The sequence below is a fragment of the Syngnathus acus genome, chromosome 10 (genome assembly GCF_901709675.1).
Source record: "Syngnathus acus chromosome 10, fSynAcu1.2, whole genome shotgun sequence".
NCBI classification, from domain to species: Eukaryota; Metazoa; Chordata; class Actinopteri; order Syngnathiformes; family Syngnathidae; genus Syngnathus; species Syngnathus acus.
The window spans coordinates 13,383,328-13,408,005 of record NC_051095.1 but is presented as its reverse complement, the minus strand read 5'-3'; the positions used below and the strand labels follow the sequence as shown (position 1 = coordinate 13,408,005).

The 24,678-nt window shown below is 40.6% G+C and overlaps 1 protein-coding gene across 6 annotated transcripts in view; it reads right to left on the bottom strand.

Annotated features, from left to right (window-relative positions):
* Positions 1-24,678, bottom strand: part of atp8a1 (ATPase phospholipid transporting 8A1) — an 80,597-nt gene that overhangs the window by 35,913 nt on the left and 20,006 nt on the right. The window contains exons 7-24 of one of the 6 annotated variants that reach the window (XM_037263063.1): positions 24,418-24,491; positions 22,588-22,657; positions 22,336-22,463; positions 21,563-21,674; positions 20,963-21,128; positions 20,617-20,622; positions 17,065-17,192; positions 16,264-16,341; positions 16,100-16,188; positions 13,822-13,866; positions 10,951-11,023; positions 8,580-8,685; positions 7,267-7,349; positions 5,206-5,255; positions 4,697-4,766; positions 4,356-4,440; positions 3,831-3,970; positions 1,731-1,869 (exon numbers count right to left, since the gene is read on the bottom strand). In XM_037263063.1, coding sequence (XP_037118958.1) covers positions 1,731-1,869; positions 3,831-3,970; positions 4,356-4,440; positions 4,697-4,766; positions 5,206-5,255; positions 7,267-7,349; positions 8,580-8,685; positions 10,951-11,023; positions 13,822-13,866; positions 16,100-16,188; positions 16,264-16,341; positions 17,065-17,192; positions 20,617-20,622; positions 20,963-21,128; positions 21,563-21,674; positions 22,336-22,463; positions 22,588-22,657; positions 24,418-24,491 — 1,642 coding nt within the window. The remainder of the gene's footprint in view (positions 1-1,730; positions 1,870-3,830; positions 3,971-4,355; positions 4,441-4,696; positions 4,767-5,205; positions 5,256-7,266; positions 7,350-8,579; positions 8,686-10,950; positions 11,024-13,821; positions 13,867-16,099; positions 16,189-16,263; positions 16,342-17,064; positions 17,193-20,616; positions 20,623-20,962; positions 21,129-21,562; positions 21,675-22,335; positions 22,464-22,587; positions 22,658-24,417; positions 24,492-24,678) is intronic. The other 5 variants (XM_037263064.1, XM_037263067.1, XM_037263065.1 and 2 more) reach the window with 5 other exon arrangements.

The following is a 24,678-nucleotide window of genomic DNA, read 5'->3' as shown; positions in this document are numbered from 1 at the left end:
TGACCTGTCCAGAGCGTGACATACTTTCACCCAACAGCGGAGCAAATAGCGCTAGGCAGCATATCCCAGAGCAAACAGCGCTGCAAGCCAGCTACTCTGCTGTCAGAGTAACGATTGTGCATCTCACTGTATAGGTGCCAAATGAAGGACACCTGCTAACAACGGCAGTTTTTACGATTGCCGGTTCGACACAAGTCAGATCAAACTGACCTGCCACGTTCCTTTACCGTTGAATTGAGTAAACACAGCTGGCTGATTTATGGTGGGCTGTGCCAAGAGTGGCATCTGGGTGGTTCGCTCCACCTCGTAGGCTAGAACTCAAACACGAGAGATCCTCTTTCAGTTTGGAAAAATTGTAAAATTTAAGTCAATACTGAAAGGGGATCTACAGTGCAACTCCAGTCTAAAAAGGCCGACCTGTAATAGTGAGCCCACAGTGATCATGTGCTCACACCTGGGCAGCATGGGCACAAAGAGCTGATTGAAGGGCCCGCAGTGGTGGGCAGATTCAAAATGGATTATCGATTTTCCTGCCATCGTTGTTCGCATGTCGGCTGCCATATGGAAGCAGAAGAATTGCAACGCAGCATGGAAAGCAGGAGTGCGGTAGAAAATGTTTCGCAGGAGTCACTCATTTGCACTTCTGATGCATTCTGTGAGACCAGAGTGCCCCAAGGGGGAGCTGACATGTACAAAGTGCCCGCTTGTGTACATATGCATGTTATTTACATCATGTCTGTGAGAGGGGCTCATACATCATTTTGTGTTCTGCAACAGATGCTTGTTCTAGATGTGTGCCACAGAGAACGCGCCTTATAGTTTCTCCGACTGACCGGAGCACCTTGAAGAGGCCGCGGAAAACGTATCAAGTTTAACATCTGTGTCGTAATGTAGGCAAGCTTCAAGTCTTTACGTGAATGCAATGCAAATGACTTTCAGGACACTATTCCCATTTTTGTGGGCTAAGGCTGGTCAGAGTATGCATGGAAAATAGGCACCTACCAACGAGATTTCATGCGTTTCAATTTAACATTTGTAACGGTGCTTTAATTGTGTATATGAATTAAGCACTGGCAACAGTCGAACAATACAAATGTGTGTTCACCATTCCACCATTCTTAAATTTGTTTCAAGTGGATAAAAAAGTTCAACACTCCTAACAGTATAATGATAAAATGTCTACTAGCGCTTAAACAATTAAATATTTGGGGGTGTTGCCTAGCTTGTGATAATCATGACATCATTGACATTCTTCCAGTACATACAGTACAACCCCAACCTTTTGGCGCCATGGAACAGTTTCACACAGACATTTTGACAGACTGGCATAAAAACAAATAAGAATGGTGCAGATGAATTGTTTTTTTGCACGCCACTGCATCTAAGAGCGAGTTTAATGGTTGGGTGCTGCTGTTTTGGCCAGCAATACAGTTCAAATGGGCTTAGCAGTTAACTCTAATGTCCGTGTGTCAGAAATCAGAGGTATCATCCTGAAATCAAATTAACCTCCCTTAAATTTATTGGAGTTGAGATAGGGAAACTATCAGAGGGATGACCACTAAGGAAATATGGTGCATAAATCTGAAAATGTGAAATTCATCTTAACTAGGCTTTATACTTAAGGCTTTGTCTTCAAAAAGGAAAAGATCCCAAGTGACGTCTTCTCTTTTTCAAGTGAGCTGCACATTGAATTTTTATGACTCTGTAAATGGTTTTGATATCCTCCTTACCAATGTTGATGGCTGTTTCCTGTTTATCCCCTGTAAGTATCCAGATCTTGATGTCAGCCTTCATCAGTGTCTCTATGGTCTCGGGCACTTTATCCTGCAGCTTGTCCTCGATGGCGGTGGCCCCCAACAACTGTAAGTTCTACCACAGAAAAACGTCCGTAAACATACGTGTCAGGAAGTAAGCATATGCAGACTTGAAGAAGGCATGCAAGAATTGGTGGTGTTTTTGCAGTAATGTTGGAAGAGAGAGTTGTACAATCACAAGTGAAAAATTAAAGTTGAAATGTTTAATAATTGAATTAAAATCAAATGAGTGGGGTGGGGGGATACGAGTTGGAATATTCAGGGGGAAAAAAGTCAATTTCAAGAACAGTCCGAAGAAAACAATAAAAAAGTCAAAATTTTAGAAAAAAAACTGTCAAGCGTAATATAATTTAGCTTACTTAAATGTATCCTTATTTTGAATTTGGCTTATTAGCGCAGTTTAAAATTAATACTTTAAATTTTTCTGAAGTAGTCGTTAGAGGTTGATATGCGCTCCAATACTGTTGGATTGTGACTCCAGTGCGCCTCCTTGTGGCTAAAAGGGACATTTTATGTTATAACCAAAAAAATAATGTACGTACTGGACAGTACATCTAGTCTTAGATTTGCTCACTAAGCAGTTCACATTACATTTTCCCCATTGGAAAAGATCCCCATTTATTTCATGATAGATTGCTCCCATTTGCGTGCGTGCATGTGTGCGCATGTGTGCGTGTTGTGTTAAAAAGTGCCAAGTGGGTGATTAACGACTGCGGCCGGCCGTGTTTGACTGGTGCTTCCGACTGAACCCACCTCTCACAGACCAATTACCCGCTTCTGATCTCACACAAACATACACTTGGACTTTGCGCCGTTATCCGTGTTTGATTACATTGGCCAGTCTAGTCGGTCTTTTAAAGTTTAGTTGAGTCTGGTGTGGAAATGGAGAGCTTTCAAATAGAAACTTGAGAGCTATTTTATTAAGTGTTTCTTCTTTTTGCAGTGTTGCAGTGTGTACTAAATTTTACTAGAGTTTTTTTCTCAGGCACACCATAAGGGAAAGATCAACGAAGCAATTTAAAGCTTTCTGCTGTGGTATCAGAGGAGCCATAGCACAAGTGGGATGACAACTACTGTATGGAAGCCAATGCTGTAATGTCAAGCCATGTGAAGTTTAAGACCTGACACTTGCCTCTCCTGTCGTGTTGAAAGTAAGTGTCACTGTCCAACAAGGACTTTGTCACCACATAATTTGTGTTTGATTTTAAAGGAAAATATTTATCAATTTGTCTTTAATTGTTATTATTCTCTTATCTCCTTTAGAAAATACAAATTATTTGATCAAAATCAAGTCTTGCTTATGTTGTTTTGTTTTGTTTTCTCCCTCATGGTCTGCTTTATTTCCCCTGAACCGAAAATGTCCCTTTAGTCAAAACATTTATGCAAACACAGTCCTTGTTAATTCTCATTAGAAAGTTGTAAATGTTCAACAATTTAAAATCAGCGAATGAGTCATCAAACTGCATGGCTCGACTGGTGCGAATATCTGTTGTGAAGGAGTAAGTTCACTTTTCACACGTACTATCGAGTTGTACTGCTTGGGCGAGGTGAAATATTTCTGGTTTAGAAAACCCACAACTAAGGTCAAAGGTTTCCAACTTGACTCAGGGAATACCAATAGTAGGTTTTCTCCTTGTTATTTGCAAAACAAGGTGAAAATAATTTCACTCATGTGGTCTGTTTTTGGATTAAAGTCACATTTTTGAAAAATCAAAGTCAATTCAATTCACTCAAGATCAATTGAGGAGGTTGCTGATAATATCAACCAAATCTTTGTCTGCAGCCATTCAAATGTGAATTAATCAATAAAAATCGATGAGTTTCACAGCCAAAAAGCTCTGTGAAAGAAATGTCAGTTATGAGGCTGCCACATCAACGCTGTAAATACCAAAATACTATGCTGCCAGTCACGGTCCCTTGAAATGGGCCTGTTCACCTCCCCCTTTACAGAGGAACAAGAACATGTTGTTCATGTGGTTCATGTGGTAGAAGTGTGTTTGTTTCATTTCACCGTACCTTCTCGATGAGTTCGTAACTCTCCTCCATCTTGAGGGATCGGTTCTGCAGGGAGGTGCAGGCTCGGTGGTGCACCTCCAGCCACTGTTGATAAGTCGACTCGCTGATGTCTGCCACGGCAAAGCACAGTGTGCGCAGCCCTGGATAGCGACAACACCAATGTGATGATGACTCTATTCATTCTGTTTGTATAGTGTGTACTTGTCGGAATTTGATTTTTTAAAAATGTTTCTTAGCAGCACTGTAGTATTAATTTTTAAGGAGTGAGTATTTTTATAATTTTTTTATCATCAATACTTTTGTTTTTCCCAAGTTAACATTAATTACTCATTTTTAATTTATTTACACGATTTTCCTTTTTATCAATTAATTTTGCTCTATTTAGTCTCCTCTGGTTATACCACTTGTTCGTCACCAGGGGGCAGTGTAAGCACAGAACAAAAAACTAAATCTAAACGTGAAATTTGACTGGTCGGACAGCAGTAATGAGACAGTTTTTTTCTAATTCAGGGGGGTGACTCTCACCCTCAGTGGCAAACTGCTCCAGATGTTTCAACGTGATCTCTTTGTAGCGAGAGCTGTCTGCCAGTCTGTCATAGATCACCGTGTCCTGAAGACAAACACAGATGCTCACTGAAAACTCGCACATAAATACGCATCAATGTGTGTACTCGTGCTTTAATAAGCCATACGCTGCGGTAGAAGTGAATGTAGGCATCTGTATGATGCGTGGTTTTACAGTATTGTAGAAGATTGCCTGCACTACAGAGACGATTTTGCACGCCTGTCTGTGTCACTGATGATGAGGATAATGATAGCAACGGGTAAGGATCGCGTATCACCATGGCGACAGACAAGACACTCACAGCTCCTTTGCAGTAGAGGCGGATCTTTCCGGATGGCGTGCGCATGATGACTGACATTCTCTTCCTTACACTGTGCAAAAGAGCGAGAGAGAAGGTGTCATCTCGAGGTGTTACAGCCAACAAATTATCGCACACAGTTAGACCACAGCATGAGGAGGATAAAATTAGACAACATGGAGGTGGCTAAGATTAAAGTAACTCATTGTAAGTAACCGCTACAGATTTCTGGAAACATAATAACATTGGAGCGTACAACTAAAGCTCAGAGCAAAATGCGTGAGGACATTGACAACAAATCACAAAGTGGAAACTGAACTCGTGCTGCCTGCCCCTAATAAGTGAGTGAACATCTCCCACCAGTGAATAATTTAAACAAACACGTATAACAAGCAACAACAACAACAAAAAGATCTAATGTACATTTTGAGAACATTTATTTTACGGCTCTCCAAACTCAAAACTGACCATGCTCAGTTCTGTGAATAATAATTCTGTTATTCATACTATACCTTGTGAACTCAAGCACATGAAGCAGCTCATACTTCTCCTCGCTTCCCATCTAAAAGCATAACAGAGACAACAAGGTGGGATTCAATTATCATCTCTAATTGAAGCAGCCTCAAGGCAAGAGACCAAACGATTAAGGCAACGTGAAGCGCTAAGATGGCTCTGATGAAGCTGGAGGAATTATAGCCATGTCTCAGAGACACAATGTTCTCAGGAGCGGAGAAAAGGGAGAAATGGTTTTGGCCTTTCTCCGCCTCGAGTGCAATCATCAGGTTAGCCAATTAAAAGAACAACAGGACCTGCACACTCTGCACTGGCTCAAACTACCATCATCGTGGACATGTGCTCTTGCATGCACTATTCCTTAGAAAAGCTGCCTTTGGGCGGGCAGTAGGGCTTCAAAAATAAGTGACAAAATAAATGGGATTTTTTTTTTTGTTAGGGATGAATATTTCATGAAACTCATCAGGAAACGCGATCAAATATTTATCCAATGAAAACAAAAATATGAACTGTGCACTTGAGGCTGAAGCAAAAGCGTCCCAAAACACAAGCCAACTGTAACAACATTATAAAAAGAACAAAAAAAGGACATTTGGTTAGTTTAATGTGCAAACACGCTGTCACAAGAGAGCAAAGTAGCGGCGATGCTACAGTATTAGTGCGCTAACATTGGCGGATCAAATTCATTTCATGGTAATAAGTCATCAAGGTATTGAAATAGTTACACTGGACATTAAATTTCATTTCAATGTTGCCATTGGCAAACTAGTTTCAGTTGGGTGGATATGGAGAGCTTGGTATTAAGGTGCTACTTTTGCTTTTGCAAACCCTGGGAACCTCACGTCATTTAATTGCTACTACTAGACAACAGTCAGATCTTTCCTGCTTTTGTATAGGATACGAAAAACTAGAATTTGCAATTTCTGGACAAATTACGTGTGAAGGCGAAGAAGCTGAAAAAACACTTGGGGAATGCTACAGAATGATGTTTAAAGTTGGAATGGGTTGAATCGGTCAAATAATGTAAGAATTTAATGGGGAAAACCAAAATATTCTAAAATTTGGTGTGAATTTTAAAGTTGAAATTTGGAATTTTTGGTAAATGGGAAGTTGTGGAACAAGTAGGCAGTTGAAAGTTGAAACGGGTTGAATCGGTCAAAAATTGTAGAAATTAGAAGGGGAAAAACAAAATTTTGTAAAATTTGCCATGAATTTTAAAGTTCAAAATTTAGAATTTGTGGTAAGTGGGAGGTTTTGGAATAGGTAGGCATAAGATGAACAGTTAAATGTTGGAATGGGTTGAATCAGTTGAAAAAGGGACAAATCAGAAGGGAAAAACTAAATTTTGCGGAATTCTGCGTGAATTTTAAAAGTGAAAATGTGAAATTTTTGAATCGTGGAAAATTTTGGAATAGGTAGGCATAAGATGAACAGTTTAAAGTTGGAATAGGTTGAATCAGTTGAAAAATGTAGAAATTAGAGGAGAAAAATGAAAATTTGTAAAGTTGTACAGGACATTTTAAGGTGATATTGTAAAATTTTTGAAACGTGCCAATTTTGGGAATGTTGAGAATCCTTCCCAATGTGATTTGGATGTGTGGAATGATGTGAATTTCAAACGGGAACGATGTAAATATGAATTGTTGAATGTACCATTAAGAATCAATGGGGACAATTTTGCCGGGAATTTGTGAATTCTGCGGAAACGGAAAATATTTGGAATGAGAAAAATGCAAGGGCTCCTCACGGGAATATTTGGAATACGTCAAAAGTGGAATGGGGTGAATCAGATGAATTATGACAGCGCAACATCAATACATTTGTTAGCCAGTCAATGGCATTTTGCATTTTGTGTTTGCATTAAGCTAAGATGACCTTTCTAAGGCAAAGCTATGTTTTGTGCTTGGTTTGGCAGTAAAGTTCAAGCGAGGGAGTGAGTGGCAATAAGCAGCTTGAATTCTCTTTGACAGAAACATTACATTCAATCCCACATGCTGCGAAAAAAAAAGTGGTCCCATTCCTTTTGTGTGTATGTTTGTATTGCAACGAATCAAACGTACCATTTCCACAATGACGCTGTCTGGTGTTCTACCAGAGAACACAAAACCCAGGTTGCGTGCAGCTCTCACCAAAGCGCTTTCATCTTGGGAATAAAGAAAAAGTCAAGAAATGTTACACACAAGAGGCCGACGCCGGATACGTTTTCATAACGAGGGCAGTGTTTGCAGCCAGGTATCTTGTGGCTGGGCTTGCACGAGGACGCCGCAGGGTGAGAAAAAGCTATCTGCTTGTTTTTTTACAGTTCACTTAACAAGCTCATCCCCCACTTTGCTTCAAACCCCAAAGCTCCTCCACACGAACACCATTGCCGTACGCAATCAGGCACAAAATAAGCACGCAATGTCACGTGAAGTAACAGCATAGTGTCGTCTGGTTAATCATCCTTGCGATTTATCAACACTTACAAGCATTTTGTCTCTATATATGTAGCAACAGTAATATTCATATAATAAATAACAGACTCCAACAGACTCGGTAATTAATGGAATTTTCAGCAAATCTTACTCCCCCGTCTTATTTTGGGAATGAGAGTCGACTCAGTGTTTACATTTGGAGCAGCAAACAATGCCTCCAGGGATGGTGACATTTTGCGATTCCATTAAGAGTGTCCTTTTTTTTTTTTTTTTTGGTAGATTTACATACCAACGCTAAGGGCACCAGGGCAGGCATGTTTCAACAAACAGAGGTTGCAAACCTTCAACTAGGATAATTTTTTTTCTTATCTCAATTTCTTTTGTTTCTGCTGCTTTATTAATAAAAACTGTTTTTCTATTCCATATATTTCTAATGACCGGGACATACAAGTGTAAAGGAAAGTTAACCACTGTTAGATGAAACAAAAATACTCAGACTTTGAAAATGCCAAACAGATGTGTAAGGCAGAGTAAACAGGGTGGTTTTTACACGTTACTAATGACATTTAAAATTATCGTTGGAATCGAGTAAATTGATGTATATCTGTACTGTTTTAAGAACTTCATCATTTGACAACGTCCACAGAATTGTCTATTTGTTCTGACTGGTTGTGACTGCGTTTTGGGTTGGGTCCTTGATGTTGCTACGGTCCTTTATGCTGCCATCTTTATTTTGTCATATTGGATTGGGCATGGCCTGATTTGACTTTAGTGTTTAAGCTTGAGCTACTAAATTTCATCCCCTTTTAATCTAGTCCTGCACTCTCTTGCTACTTAATAATTGTGTGTCTTGCATTCAGACTCTGTTTTTCCACTTCCGTGTCCTGTCTGCATGTGCATCTGGCTCCTTCACGTGACACCGTTTTTCTGTACGATATCGCGGGGAAGGTGTGATGTACCTGGGGATGCCGCCTGGTACGTGATTTTTCCGTCGTTATGCTCGGGAACTGCGGTGTGACAGATGGCCATCATGGTCATGAACTCCAGGATGACAGCAGCTGTAGGCTACGGGAAGGAGGGAAAAGAGACTATGACCTTGGGTTTCTGCACATAATGAAGGAAAGAAGATTGGAAGAATAGGTAGAAACATTTTTCAAACAATCTACAAATTGACATATACGTGTATTTTCTTAAAAGTTTTTATTGTTCATTTACATTTTATGTTTTTCAGGATGGCGCCATAAAAACCAAAATAGGTGTCATCACTGCCCCTGCTAACCTTGAAAACTAATGTGCGGTCTTGCATCTCCATTTATAACCTTTCAGCCAGCAACCAACAAATTGTTCACCGCAAATCAATTTTTCAAGAGAGGAGAAAAAAGGATTTACCCAAAGGTCTCATGAGTGTTTTAAGAGGACACTTGTCTAATATAGATTTGTGACTTTAATCATCTCTGCAACACCCCGGACAAAAACTAATGCGCTCTGAGGATGATTACATCATGAGTAATACCTCAAATTATCAGGATTTCAAGCTACGTATTAGTAAGCACAAAGGAAAAAATGTACTCATCTATATGCAGTAGATATAAACATGGGGCTGGCTTAACCTTGGGGTGGGACGGGGGTGTTTTATGACTAACCTTATCTCAGGGACATTTTACTTTCATTCTAGTTAAGAACCAGAAAACCTAGTCCACTGGATGTTTACACATGAGGTATTTTTAAGCATTAATCTGATTTGCCGCAACAATACATATGAAAAAAAAAAAAAAGTCTGACCACTCAAATGGCGTGTTCAAAGTATTATTATTGACATGAACAAAATATATTAGTCGCGTTTCTCATAAAGGAGGTGAAGGAACATTAGGTCTTTCTTGTGTATGTTTTTTGGTGCATTTTGTTTTTTAAATTGTCCCTACACAAAAGGTAACATTGTCAAAACAATGGCCATTTACACAGACTTGCAATAATGACAAAACACTTGTCAAGTTTAACCTGCAATATACATGCCAGGCCAGTAGTAGGCAATCACATTTTAAATGTGTTTCGAAATAGTTCAAGAGCGATGGGGGAAACAATTATTTTTGAAGGTTCATATTGAGCAGATGGCGCCATTACAAAAGTGAAAAGATAATTTTCATAATTTTTTCTTCCATCTCATCTCATTCCATCTCAAAAGATAAGTTTAATTTCAAACATACTGTACATCTATTGAGTGTCTGTGTTTTCCTTGCCAAACTAAATTGTGTACGCCCGTGATCGGGATGATTAAATCTGCTTTTTTCCTGTGTCCATGGCAACCCTGCTCTGTTCCAAAAGAAAAAAGAAATAAGGTATTGGTGCTGGGGTGTAGAGGAGGGTGTGTGCGAATCAAAGGGTCTTTTGAAAATGAAAGTACACAGTTTCTATAATAGTCCAGGTGGCCATGAAAGCCCTTTTCTGTTCTTATGCTAATCTAGTTTGGGTTGACAGGTATCCTCTGAAGGACGTGACACTGTGTTGCATGGATGTATGAAGGCCACAGCTTAATGCAGGGTTTAGTTTAGGCATGTAACTGTGAGGCTTAAGGAGTTATTATGCAAAAGAGGGCCTTGACAAGTTCAAGCGCAAAGAACTGATGAGACGGTCTTGTTGGTCAGGGAATACTGCACTGTCAGCGATCGACCCAGACCCTTGACCCCCACTGACTGGTGGGTCGTCGCCTTCTGTCACGCCAACGGTGACGGATGCCTACTTTTGACATGGACTGTGTGGCAAAAGTTGACAAGTCCAGGGAAAAAATGGTGCATTGACTCAAGAGAAAGTGAAAAGCACTGGGGGAGACGTTTATTTTTGTCGCTGCTCTGGTTTATTTCTCTTGGGTGATGTCAAAGCTCAACAGTCAGTGTGAACAGTAAAAGTCAAGTCAAATTTATTTGTATAGCCCTTAATCACAAAAAGGGCCACAGTAGAAGTGTGGTTCATATTATTTCGCAAGAAGCTATAACACTAGATAGCTAGAAAAATAAACAAATAGCTAACTACAAAAGACAACAATAGATATGAAGAAAGAAATGGGTTCAGAAGATTATGGTGTTGCATATGGTAAGTAATGAATATAGTATAGACCTATTTTGCTTACAGTAGTATTTAACGATATAGTCTAATATTAATATTACTATAGGATTTTGACGGCAATATGTTATGTACAGTTTGATCCAAAACATTTCCTCAGGCTGACCTAACACAGGGTTTGTTATCAAGAGGATAGGCTACTGTACACATTCGGATTGCACATCATTTCTTGTTCTGAGCAACAAACATAAGTTGACAGGCACCTGTACTCACATGATTACTTTGGAGGTTTTCCAACAAGCTCTGGTCAATAAATCCTGACTCTTCTGACGAATGCGTGCTGTGCCTGGGAAGAGAACACGACACGCGTTAAACAAAAGAATGCAACAAAATAACAGTGGAAATGACACACACATATATATATATATATATATATATAGATCAATCCATAGATATTGATACATAGAACTTTTACTGCAGTGTTGAAGAGGATGCTGTTTTTATTAAAGCCCTGATTATGTATAAAATGACACGTGGCTTGTATCATTGCAAATTCTCAAGTTTTCTTCTTGAGAATATTAAAACAGAAAAGAGGGCTGATTATCCAATTTGTTAATTCATAATCAGGTTTAGGTAAAATTGTTGTTTTACTCATAAAACACTAAGCTAGAGTTTGTTTTTACTGGAGCCATTTAGACTAGCGAAGATGTTCAAGACACTGAATCAATAAAAGTGTTGTAGAAGCAATGAAGAATCAATTCATGCATTATATTTAAATGACAACACCCGTCTGTTCGAGTACTGATAGGTATCCACTACTACAGTGGTCACTACCATGTGTTTAGGGGAAACAATAAAATATCATTCCACATGCTGTTAATATAGCAAGACAATGCTTAAAAGGAAACAACATCACCAAATCAGAGCCAAGCTTAATAAAGAATTAGAAAGTGAATTAGTTTCCTACGAGTACCATATAATGTTTACTGGAATAATTCATGAGAAAAACACAGTGATAAAATCTTTAATGAGCGAAGAGTTAAAAGCTAAGGGGGTGTTGTTGGTTAATAAAAGAAATTATGTCTTTCATTATCCCTACAGCTATAGTGTGGGCCCATCGAACGGCAGCTCGCCGGCTGTCCGGTAGCGATCGATCCAGCATTCCGTGATAAACGGCGTCCTATAGATCAGGGCGACAGCAGCTTTTGTCCGTGGCACTGCAGGCTTGATAGAAATGTTACCACCAGTGGTTGCCATACAGAGGCGGCCATAAGTCTTCTCAAGCCTGCAGGACTGCTCGAATGGCCACTCCCATTTATGCAGGAGGGCAAACTCTGACATGCCAAATGCAAACAAGGCTAACATTTGGTTCTTTTAAAGATTAAATTTGTGGAGAAACACAAATTGTTTCGAAGCAATGCAAATGCAATGAACCACCAATGCTAGATTGCAGATTTTGCTGATAGTGATAACATGATGCATGTATGACCACACACAGTGACACCACATTGCAGGGGGCTTACTCATTAACATTTGACATGATCTTATGCTAATGAAGCAACAAAGACTGAGTAGCCTGGCTGCACAGGGAAAGGAAAGGAGATCCTATAAATGAGGTCCATTAGGGCATCACTCAACATGTCCACGGTCGTGATGAAACATTTCAGGCTGCGGCGCGGTAACTTATCGATTGACTGCCAGCGCAGCCGGGTGCCGTCACGACAGGAACATGGCTGCTGACGGCTCTCAATCAATTACCGGGGGCTGTATCCAGGTTAAAGCTTAATAGCTGGAGGCTTGGATGGCTTTCGGAAATAACCAGTAGAAGGATGGTATCATCCCAAGCTAAGTTCTGACTGTAGCCCAATAAATCCAAAGCAATTGGCTTGCATGAATATTTTATGTATATTTCATGAATATCCTCCGAAACATGGATAACATCTATAGTCAAGTGTTACTGGGTACACCAGCGTTAGATGTTGTCCATCGTCCAGGTTTTATTACATTCTACTTTTAACAATTGTCTTTCATCTTGGCAAAACACTATTAAGACAAGTGATTACTGTATTGTAATAAACCTCACAAAAATAGAGCATGTTCTAAACAATATAAACATGTTCTGACTATAAAATTCGCCAGTTAAAAAGAATTCTGTTGATGTCAATCGAAACTATATATATGTTGCCTTTTGTCTAGTGTTTTTAGAAAATACCTGGCGGTGAATATTTTTTCTTGCTCTTGGAAATATGAGGATCAAATTGATTTTCATTGGACTAAAAAGTTGAATTTTATAGTTGCATATTGCAAATTTCTGATTATTACAGTAGCTGAAGGACAACTGTGTTCACATCATCAGATAGCTATCCTGATTATTTATTGATTGATCATTATTTTTTTCTTATGGCTGATTATATACGTAGATACGATATGGGCATAGAGACCTATTCCTAAACGTGATGTTTTGGTGAGAAGCTTCTCGACATTTGCACGTTTACAAAAATTCATGACTATGCAGGTGAAAAAAACCTTGAAACAACAAACTTTCAACTTCAAACTTTATATAAAAAAAAAAAAAAAAAAAAAAAAAAAAAAAAAAGTATTTAAGTGAATTCTTATTTTATGAATAAAAATAAATCCTCCCTCGACACTCATTGTGTAACTTCAGCAAATATTTGTTAAAAGCCCTCTTGGTTGATCTAACAAACCCAAGGGCCGATTTTAGTTGTTTTTTTTATTAGTGACCCATTCTATACAATAGCAGTGCCACATGCATAATAGAAGCCTCAAAACTGGTTTCCATGGACAGAAAAAGCAGTTAAGGGACAACTGTTCACAGTAACTTCAACGCCATCACCACACACGCCCTGATCACCCATGCAAAAATAGTTGCGCCATGCAGACCTGCGTACACGTGTGTGTGCACATGTGCGTGTGTATACCGGAGAGATCAGATGGTAAAACAGTACAGTATGATATGCGATTAAAATCTTTGTCTTCACATCACAATAGTTAGACACACTAAAAGGACTCCCTCATATTGGTTAAACATGTCACTGAACAACAGGGTTGCGTTCCAACTTAGTCACACATCCACCAAAGGCAGGGCAGCACTACAACGTCAAACAAGCAGCCCACTCATCTTACCCGTCGTCCTCCGCAAAACTACCATCCTCAGTCTCAGGCACGTGACTGTTGAAGCCATTGTAGGAAGGAAAGAAAAAAAGGAAATAAAGGCTGATTGTTAATGTGTTTTGAATACTAATCATGTGTTGTTACTATTAGGGGATAGGTTAGGATGCTAGGAAAGATTGGAGCCAAGTTGCAAGGGTTTGGTAGGAATGTGTACTGTAGAAATGTGTCAAAGATATGTCCAATGATAATATGAGCAACAGATTTTTTTTTTTCAATGTACTTTCATTCATCATCTTAACAACTACATAAATATGAATGCAACGCATTTTAATTCTAATGTACTACTCAAGAATATAGTACTATAAATTCACAATTAAACGAAGCATTTTTGCAGCAAATAAAATATTTCCTGCACTCGACGGGACTGAGTGATTAAGATTAAGTTAGTTAACATTAATAAATTAATTACATTAACTGTCAAATATATTTCTATATTATTTTTAACTCATCCGCATCAATTTGCATTTCCACTTGGATGTCAAGTTTAGGAGATGGTGTGCACTTCACTTAGCTTAACAACATCTCTCCTTGAGATTTGGACTCCTTTCCAGTGGATTTAATGTCTACACCCTCGGGGATGACTTTATTAATTACAGCAGCCCTTCTTCATTTGTGGAGAGGAACGCATGCAGGCAGGCAGTTGTGTCAGTACTTTTGTGTGTGTGCGTGTGTGCGGGTCACCCAATTACAAGCCACGACTTTGCACGCACTTGTGCTAAAAATGTTCTCATGTTTCCCTTGTAAAAAAAAATAAATATTTTCACACAACCCTAATGCGTAAAACTCAAAAAGCCGAGTTAGTATATTCCAGATGAAGACGCACGCAAAGCTGTTCAGAAACAACACTACTAAAGATACTCAACGTCACCTTAGGCGAGAAGCAAAATGGGACATCTGCGATGGGAATAGACAGCAAAGTGTCATACGGCAAAGCCAGCCTGTGTGTTGAGTGCAAGAATAAATGTACAGAAATATGTCAAGTCGTGAATGCCGTCGGAGCTTTGCCTAATTAAAAGGTGTCTTATTCTGGTTTGAATCCATAAATGGGAATTAAAAGTAAAGACTTTGGTGAGGATTGGGCAGAGACTGCAGGCTGAGTGAAGTACGGCGGCAAGAGCTTTTGTCCCCGGCCGACAGACCTCATTTTGTTCATTTAGAAAGCTGCAAGTTAAAAATTTAAATAAAAAAATAAGTTTGAAACTGTGACATTTTATCCAACTCCCGGTGAATAAAATAAAAACAATGCATGGATGGTGGGAGAACGTTTATGTTGTTTTTGTTTTGTGTCGCCTACTTGTATGTCTCGTCACCGTGGGATGGAGGAAACGGAATTTCGGTTTTCTTTGTGTGTCTTGACATATGAAGGGATTGACAATAAAGCTGACTTTGACTTTGACTTAATCAACCGGAAATAACTTTTAGAATTGAGAAGAGTCGGGCTGCCTTAGTGGGCAGTGGAAAGAGGTAATTCATGAAGTTTTGGAAGTCCTCCTAACCACCTTTTCACTAAATGAAGTTTTATTCTGTTATCCTTGGCTTGTGTATTTAAATTGACGGAGGGTTCGGTCAGAATCTTAGCTTTTTCTGCCCTTTCATCATTTATTTATTACACTGTTGCGCCATAGTTATCCTGCTCTTCTTTGGGGCAAACGTAGAAATTGATGGAAAATGGTATTTTGTGAAATGACAGTGCAACATTTATTTTTGTCCTGAATTATCCCTCAAGGAAATGAAGTGGAATCTCATTTCTTGGAATTACTGACATCCACAACTTTTGGGGTCCTAATCAAAATATCCTTTTATCTATCCTTTTGTCTGTACATGATCAATCAAGCTTTTAATTAAATCCCAAAATGATTAATCATGCTCTGCCATGCTCGCACTTCACTCTTGTAAATGTTTCTTTTCAGTGAGGTAAAACATTTGCGGGTGGTTAAGTGAACTGAGTGGTATGTGCATGGAAAAATAGGTGCAGATGCTCCTCTGCCCTCCAAAATGTTGGACAAAGACAACAGAGGAGCTGTCAAATGTCAACAGTATGCAGCCTTTTTATTTATAGCTTAGGACCTGACAAAGCTGCTACTGATTAGTTGAGGAAGGAGCGAAAACAACTAACAAAAGAGAAGGTGAGAGAAGAGGAAGCAAGGAGAAAAGTGTGTGTGTGTGTGTGTGTGTGTGTGTGTGTGTGTGTGTGTGTGTGTGTGTGTGTGGAGGGGGGGGAGTTACATACCCGTAGGCCACGCCAGCAATGGTGCACTTCTTAAACTGCATGACATTGCAGGTCAGCGTGCCCGTCTTGTCAGAGAAGATATATTTCACCTGCCCAGCAGGGAGAGGACATTCAAGATGGAGCACAATTAGAAGGACAAAGATAAGACACACTGCTTTTATCACCTGGCCCAACTCTTCATTCAGGTTGGACGTGCGGGCCATGGCAGGTGTGTTGGTCGGCTCGTAGACCATATCGGTGTCCTGGCCAAGTCACAAAGAACAATCAACACATGATATAATTGCAACATTTCAAACTGGAATCCTCCAGCTCCCATTCTCCACTTCAATGAAACAATCAGGTTAAACAACAGCTCAGTGACCTAGTGGTAGAGTGTCCGCCCTGAGACTGGAAGGTTGTGGGTTCAAACCCCGGCCGGGTCATACCAAAGACTATAAAAATGGGACCCATTGCCTCCCTGCTTGGTACTCAGCATTAAGGGTTGGAATTGGGGGGGTTAGATCACCAAATGATTCCTGAGCGCGGCACCGCTGCTGCTCACTGCTCCCCTCTCCCCCAGGGGATGGATCAAAATCACACGGGGATGGGTTAAATGCAGAGGACAAATTTCACCACACCCAGATGTGTGTGTGACGATCATTGGGACTTTAACTTTAACTTAATAATTAATGATTGGTGATGTTGAAAAATGAGACTGAAGTTTGGGGGACTGTCCTGATATTTTTCATCGTGGTAGCAGTCAAAATCAAACGGGTTCTTTCCCTGGCAAAGAAGTGGAAACTGGACATGGAAATGTTTTTTCCACAGACACCTGTTTGATTTTGTCATCAAATTCCTAGTTAGAAGAGCTAGTTGAACAAAGTACAAAAACAGTCAACAGTGTAGAGAAGGTCAAATCCCGGTCACCTGTAAAAACTAGAAAGCATCTTTCAGCTGAAACACGGAAAACTTAACTCTCGGCTCACCCAATTGATGAAGAAGGCCTGGATGAACTTGATGACCTCCAGTGTGACCAGCAGACTGATGGGGATCAGATTGTTGAACAGGATGATGAAGGTGAGGAAGTTGAGGCCGAAGTTCGCCGCCCCGCCATCTACGGAGGGGAGACGGGTTTGGACACAGGAAGTGATACACAGGAGGCTCGTCAGCGCCGGGTTCATGAGCATCCGTCGGTAAAATGTTAAGAGCCCGCAGCTACTTCCAGCCAATGGTCCCTATTATCCCAAAGCGGGGAGAGTGTGTTGGGCTAACACGGAGCACTGGCTGGAAATGAACCCATCCTCTCACCCAGGGGTCAAATTTAACATCCCATAGCTTGACAGTGAGGGACTGAGGTGTCTCCGTTGTGTCACAGCAACAGCCTTGGCATCCAGCTTGATCCAGGCAATGAAGCACTATGCAAAATGATGCCCCCCCCTCCCCCATCCCCAAAAGTGGCAATGATCAACAGAGAACCCCACGGACGCCAAACATGAAAACAGGAGGGATGTCATTTACCTTGCCACAGCTTGCGGGAGCTTGCAAGAGTTACCTTCCTCAAGCCAACTTCATCTTAGCATTGAGAGGAGGGCCCCCTTGCCATGACATAGCAAAAGAAAACAAAACCAACAAACGCATGGCGGGATGGAAGCTATACTGCTACAACAAATACAGGGAGTCTCAGAAGTGTGGAGGAGGGAGGGGCAGACAAACGCACTGGATGCTGTCAAGACAAAGGAGGGAGATTCAGTCCATAACACATTGCCAACCAACAAGGAGTGGAAAAGAGCGGGCGGATGACGCCGACGTGTTAATGATGACCACTGCACTGCATTGTTAGATCCCTTCACTCAAAAACTCGGCTGTTTGGTTGCAAAGAACACCGCAGGGCAAGCGCCAGTGCAAAAGCACACAAGGGGAGTACAGTGCAACCTCTAAAGTTGAATGCCATACTTTAAAGTCTTGTAAATTCGACACACCACAAGGAAGTGTTGTTAAAAAAAACCTCAACTTTAAATGATTAAAAAAAAAAAAACTTGAAGCTTACAAACTATGACGTACGTGTACTCACGGCGGATAACGAGGCGCTCTGTAGCGGTCACGCCAGCCCAAAGCGCTGCGTAAAAAAATTGTCCTTACTCGCAATCTGGTACATGTGTCGCAATCATGGCAGAATAGAAGGCACGCTAAAGCGCTTAATATTCGATTACTCTAGCGATCACTCAATAGTTTTCAGTCTTCACAGCAATTATCTCCAAACGTGTAGATTGAATTTAGAAACAGAGCACTATTAGTATTAAAACCAGTTCACTTGTATGACAATTAATGTTATATTGCCACCTTAAAAATGACATTTATATTTACATAAACTGCTTTGTGTTCAACTTTAGAGATTCCACTGTACTTTCAATGTCATTTTAACCATTACTAACCATCAACTAGTCACAGCAACAGGTTTTAGTCGAAGATGCATTTTATTCATCCTTTTACTGGCTTAGTGTGTTTCAGTATGAGGACTTCCCTAAAATAAGAGCAAAAGCACGATTGAATGGCTTTTGGTGGAACAACACCAGCTCAGCATTTGATTGAATTCCTTTCTATTTGACTAAAAAATACAAATCGAACAGGTTGGCTGAATGCATAAATATTTAGCAACTTGCACTCTTTGGCCTCAATCTGCATTGTTTTCACAGTATACATGTCGTCGATTGCCATCCTCAGCACTCCGTGACCGCTCAAAGTCACATTAATTATTCACGGGTGTTCAGTGACATACGAGCCGGCGGGATGCTGTGCGTGGCCAGCTAACGCACATTCTCCCCTTCATCTTCTCAATGTTGGCGAATGGCGAGGCTACAATCATTTTCTTTTACTGACTCGTGTGATGCTAAATAATTTGACAGGCTTTCCACCGCTCTCTTTTGTCACAGGCTGGACAATGCGCACTGGAAAGAGTCTCAACAAGCTCCTTATGGCGGTACAATCAGTCTCAAGATGGAGCCCTGCTTTATGACTTACACTGCCCCCCTAAAGCGTTTTGAGCGTGTTTTTAACCCCTCACCAAAAGCAATAGAGCACCAATAGAGCACCGTGTAGGGGGGGGGAGTTTAAGTCATAATGCAAGTTTAAATCGACCAGGACACAACCTCTCCTACAGGCCTATCAGGGCACAGAGTAATGGCTGAAGTACCACGATGATCACTTTGCGTACCAGAGCTTTGTCACTGCACACCAGCTGTTCTTTTTTTTTTTTTTTTTTAAACTAAGCAATAATAACAATAACAAATCTGACCAGATGATAAAAGGCTGGAGGATTCATGCAATCCTATAAAACTGTGGCAGATGACTCCATGAAATTCCTGTGAATGTGACAAATTCAACCATTCACTCAATGTACATTTCATTGAGGCACCTCAGCAATCTCAAAACAAAAATAGTTGTAAAAATGTCAGTAACGGTTATTGAACCATGACAAACTAGTAATCCTTGTACAGATAAAAAAAAATCAGATTTAAAAAAAAAAGTTCCAAGTTACTTTATGGACGACTACCAGTGAAAAAACTGGTGGAGCGTGGAAGATTAGTCAATTGTCTTTGGTATCATGTTAAAGCTGAAATTTTGAAAATCATGTTAAAGATGAAATTTTGAAAATAGGTCAAAAATTGCTTCGTGGCAGAACGTGGGCATCTTGTGTCAATCACTACAACAGCATAAGGATGTAGACGAACACAACTTATCCCTGCAGCCATCTTGTCATTGTCCAGAATGTTGGATGTGTGGATGCCAATCAACCAAACAATCAGGTTCCAATAATAAGGTCATCTTAAATAAAACTATTAATATCTTTTTTATAATTATTAATTTGAATCACAATTGAAAATGAGGTCTCAACTGTTCTAAACATTCAAAATAATGATCCAAATACCAATCTGGGCAAAAAAATATAGGCGGCGGACAAGGCAAATGATTATAAATCACATTACAAAGTTTTGCCCGGAAACGTCTACCGCTGCACCAGACCAGGAGCAGGTTTGCATGACTCCTCTTACCATTTGTAAAGTGGTTTGAAAAGATGGCAACAGGGGCATTTGGAAAATGTCAGCCGCTGCTCTCAGTCATAAACATGTAGGCAGCCTCCTGCAGCAGACAGCGTATTACCTTCGCTCAGAGGCAGGGACAGAACTAGTCATTCTGGAGAAGAATGAGGGGTGGTTGTCTAAAGCTTGGCAGCGGCAAAGTGTTCCACGTGGCACAAAACAAAAGAGGACATCAAAATAAAAATGGAGGAAACGTGAGACACCGTTTGCAACAGGCACTGAAAATAACTAGACGAAGGTGTAAGAGAGAGCTGGAGGGGAACACCTATCGTTGGATCCCTGGTATGTGCTTGTCCACGGGAACGGTCCCACACAAAGTTGGGCAACCGTATAAGGGGCGAGGGTAGGGGGCCTCATTTGCTTAGCAAAGGCAGAGCTTCAGTAAGGGGTTAGTAAGGGGAGGTCATTCACGGATGGCCAAGGCTTTAAAATGGTTGTTACCTGGAGCTGTTAAAAAAACGACAACAAAGAAAAACAACAAAATCAAACACAACATTAGAAAGGGAACAAAAAAAGTACAGCAGCGCAGTGATATTCAACCATTTGGCACTCAACACATCTAGGCATCAGTTAACAGGGAATTGGAGCATTCCCGCATTGGCACATATTTCACTTGTTATGAGAGAAACATTGTTTAACTGAGGCAACTGAACAAACGAAAAAGACACGTACATACCAGCATTTAAGGGAGTAACTTAAAACGACAAAGAAATAAGCTGATATGGACACAAGTGAGCTCAAATATGTGCAATGAGAGGTGGCGAGTGGCCTCAGGGGGGACTCTTACAGTTGAGGTCCATGTACCAGGCGTCATTGCCACACCGGTACTTCCAGATGGTTTGGCCCACGGAGCAGACTAATGAGATGGCTAGCAGGCAGCCAAACAAGACCAGAATCTGAAAGTTGGTGATGCGCTCCACGTTGGACAACTTCAGCGGCGGCCGAGTGGAGTTCTGACAAGGCAAAGAAAATTTAAAAAAGAGGAAGTGTAGTCAATGTTGAAATATCTGAGAAGTGCGGTTGGTTGGCCCTGAATTTAAGTATGCTAATAGTAGCAAAGAGAATGTGTAAAAATGTGTAATGTGGGGCACGACAGTAGTAAAAATTAAAAACCTGCAAGTAAGGTAAGAGCATGCACTCCACATCGGAAGTTCAGAGACCGGATTGGAACTCGCCCAACCTCAGAACTGGGAGGCAGATGTGCTGACGATTCATTCATCGCAATTAAGTGCATTTAATTAGATCTTTTTCCTTACTGACTGCTACAGACTGTCTTGGATTAATAAGGCTTTTTTTATTAGTACTATGGCGTCCTAAAAATAAAACCGCAGCACTTCACCATGAACCTGCCTCAGGTGAGATTAATTGCATTTCACGGTGGTAGTACCTGCATAAGTTTTGTGTCATGACCCGTGTAGACCACCACACCATGGACCCATTGTGTGTTCCTCAGCTGGGCTCCTCTCAATAAGATCTGGTCTGGACCAAGCGGCACCGTGCTGTAGTGAGGGGTGAGAAAAAAAACACACAATACGTACACGGATATGAAGACTGCATACGATTTCTATCAAAGGCTCACACTCTATTTCTCCTGATTTCATACTGGGATTTATTGGCTGTTGTTGTGTAAAGTCAGGTGCTGCCTGTACTGAAGAGAAGTTACTACTTCTGAAAAGATTTAGAATGACACAAAAGGAACATGATGCTATTAAACCCTCTAAAAGCCAAACGTACTTCTGAAAATTGCTTACTCAGGGAAGCTTTTTAGTCCCCAGATGATTAAATCATAACGTCATAACATTGTATCCAGTCCCTCATAAAAATGCATTTTCCTCCCAGTGACAGCCTTTGAAGCAACGCATAGCGGTAATTGAATTTGAGCGAACCAGGTGCCTTCAGCAGACAATGCACTCAGCTACGGGCAAATGGATCAGCCAAAGTTTCAATATCTCAACAGGTTAAAAGGGATTATACAAACAGCTGTGGGCTTTTCAAACTTAATGGATCAAATAACACGCTGTCCTTAAAGTTCCTGAAATTTTTCAGGTAGTAAGAATATCACAGAAAATATATAAGCAATGGTAACCCTGATTGTTTTCAAAAGCTTCCGGAAAAAAAAAAAACATACAGTCAAAAATGTAGTTTAACAAGTTTACCCACCTGTGGCCATCTAGTCGGATGTTCCCAACAAACTCATACAGATGACGGTTTGGGCACTCGCACTCCATCCTTCCTGAGAGACGCATCAGGCTGTCTATGTCCTTCATGTCGGATGTCATTTGGAGACCCTGTTGATTTTGTTACTTCATGTGTCACCGATAACAACGGGAACATTGACGCAACGATGTGCTCCACAACAACAAAGAAGAAGAAAAACAAAAGAGAGAGAGAAACAGAGAGAGAGAGATTTACCTGTCTGATTTTTAGGTTTGTTTCGCCATCTAGATTAGATGTTTCAATGTAGCACATTCCCTGCGGTTCACTGTTGAGGAAAGAGATAATGACATAAAACCGGTGAAGTGCTGGTGAGTCATCTATAAAACATATTCAAATGAAGGAACATTATCTAATTCTGTGGCGAAGGAAGTAAAAGAATGGCTGATTTTAATAACAGACAAATCTAGCCCACTTAATTTAGACAAGGTTGCAGCAGCCTAATTATAGTTATACATATAAAGAAGCATTCTTTAGTTGCAGACTGCTTGAAAAACATGAAACTGCAAAGGGGCCGAGACGGGAGGAGAGAGAAAACTCCAGAGTGGCGTGATGCGAGGGAGAGGGCGTGCAGAGCACAAGAAACAGAGCGGACAAATGAGCTTCTGACAGATTTCAGGCACAGTGGTAGAGCACACTTAGCTACTCTTTGTGAGCAGTTCTTTGTTTTAGAGAGGGCTGGTCGAACCGTGGGAAGGGGGGGCATCAAGAAAGAGCAAGTCTAGGGCTTTGCTGCTCTTTTTCTCTATAATCCAATAAATGATGGGAGTTTCTCAAAATAAAAAATACAGCTGTATTTACATGAATTGCTAAAAACAAATTTGTTTGGAGTCATGTTCAATTTGCTCCAGCCAATGGCGGTATTAGGGGGTTTACCATCCCAGGCATGGGACTTAAAAGGATTGAAAAATGCTTCCATTGTCTGGAGTGCTTGTCCTCATTAGGGTCACTGGCGAGGTGGAAGCCTTTATAAGATGACTGTCTGAGAAGCAAGGCACATCCACAACTGGTTGCCAGCAAATTGCAGGGAACATACAAGGACTCTTTCTGAATTACACTGACACAAAGGGAAATTGTGAGTCAAAGGCAAAAAAAATAATAATGACAATATATAATTTAATCGAGTTGAGAATCCCAGTGAGTGCCTTGAGGGCATTGTTCAAATTACGCTGCACCCCTCCACCAGTTTAAGACTCATTGTCAACTATGAGCTCTTAAGATTTTTTTCTTTTCCTTCTTAGACTTAGCCAAAGAGGCTTTCCTTTTTTTTTCTTTTAACTTCCACTTTGCCAGAGAGAAGTATAGTGGCCCTAAAGGGTTGAAAAGGCTCAATACTGGATTGGAGAAAGACAAAACCAAAATGTCCAAAGTAAAGGGGGCTGAAATCTGACATAAGCAGCCCACACAATATTCCTGAGTACAGTGCACAAAAGTGCATGTCTCCATTGCCAGAAATAGTGAAGGGTGCAAAAGAAAAAAAGGGAAAGACTATTTTTCCACTTTGTTAAAAGTGAAAAGACCCAACATCTTTTCACAGCTCAGCATTTTCAGACCTGACAATGATGTCATTAATTAAACCCTAGTTTGAAACCCTAGTTTAAAACCCTAACCCTAGTTTGAAACTCTCGTTTGAAACCCCAACCCTAGTTTGAATCCCTAACCCTAGTTTGAAACCCTAGTGTGAAACCCTGACCCTAGTGTTAAATACCTTTTTTTTTTTTTTACAGAAACAGTTGCAATGTAAGCCACTATTGTCAAAATAGAAAACACCAAAATACATCATTCCAGATGTCATTCATATTTCATTCTTGGAACGCAGGATCATGCAAATTTGGCAGTGACTGCACATGAGCCATGCACAAGAGCCATGCAATAGATTAAAAAAAGGCAAACATGCAACATCTGGGAGGTAATCACAAGCTGCTTTTTCCCTCAAACATGCAAATGAGCTTCTGAGACCAGCTTCTGAAAGTCTGGCCCCAACTTTGCAACAGCCGTTGCCTTGGTAACACCTCTGGTTTTCCTGACCTGGACGACAGTATGACGAGGTCAGCCGGGAGGTGATCGCCGTTGGCAGCTCGGACGACTTCCCCAACAGTCACCTGATGTTAGTGACCGCACGACATCAGCAGGAGACAGCGCGGAAGAGAAAGGATGGTGGAAAAGGAAAGGGGTGGAAAAACAAAGAGCAAACACATGAGAGGAGAAAGGTAACTGTTAGTCAGTCCTGAGGGTTCTTTATCTGCTTTCTCTTGTCCCACCTAGAGGAATGACAGCGATCAGACTATA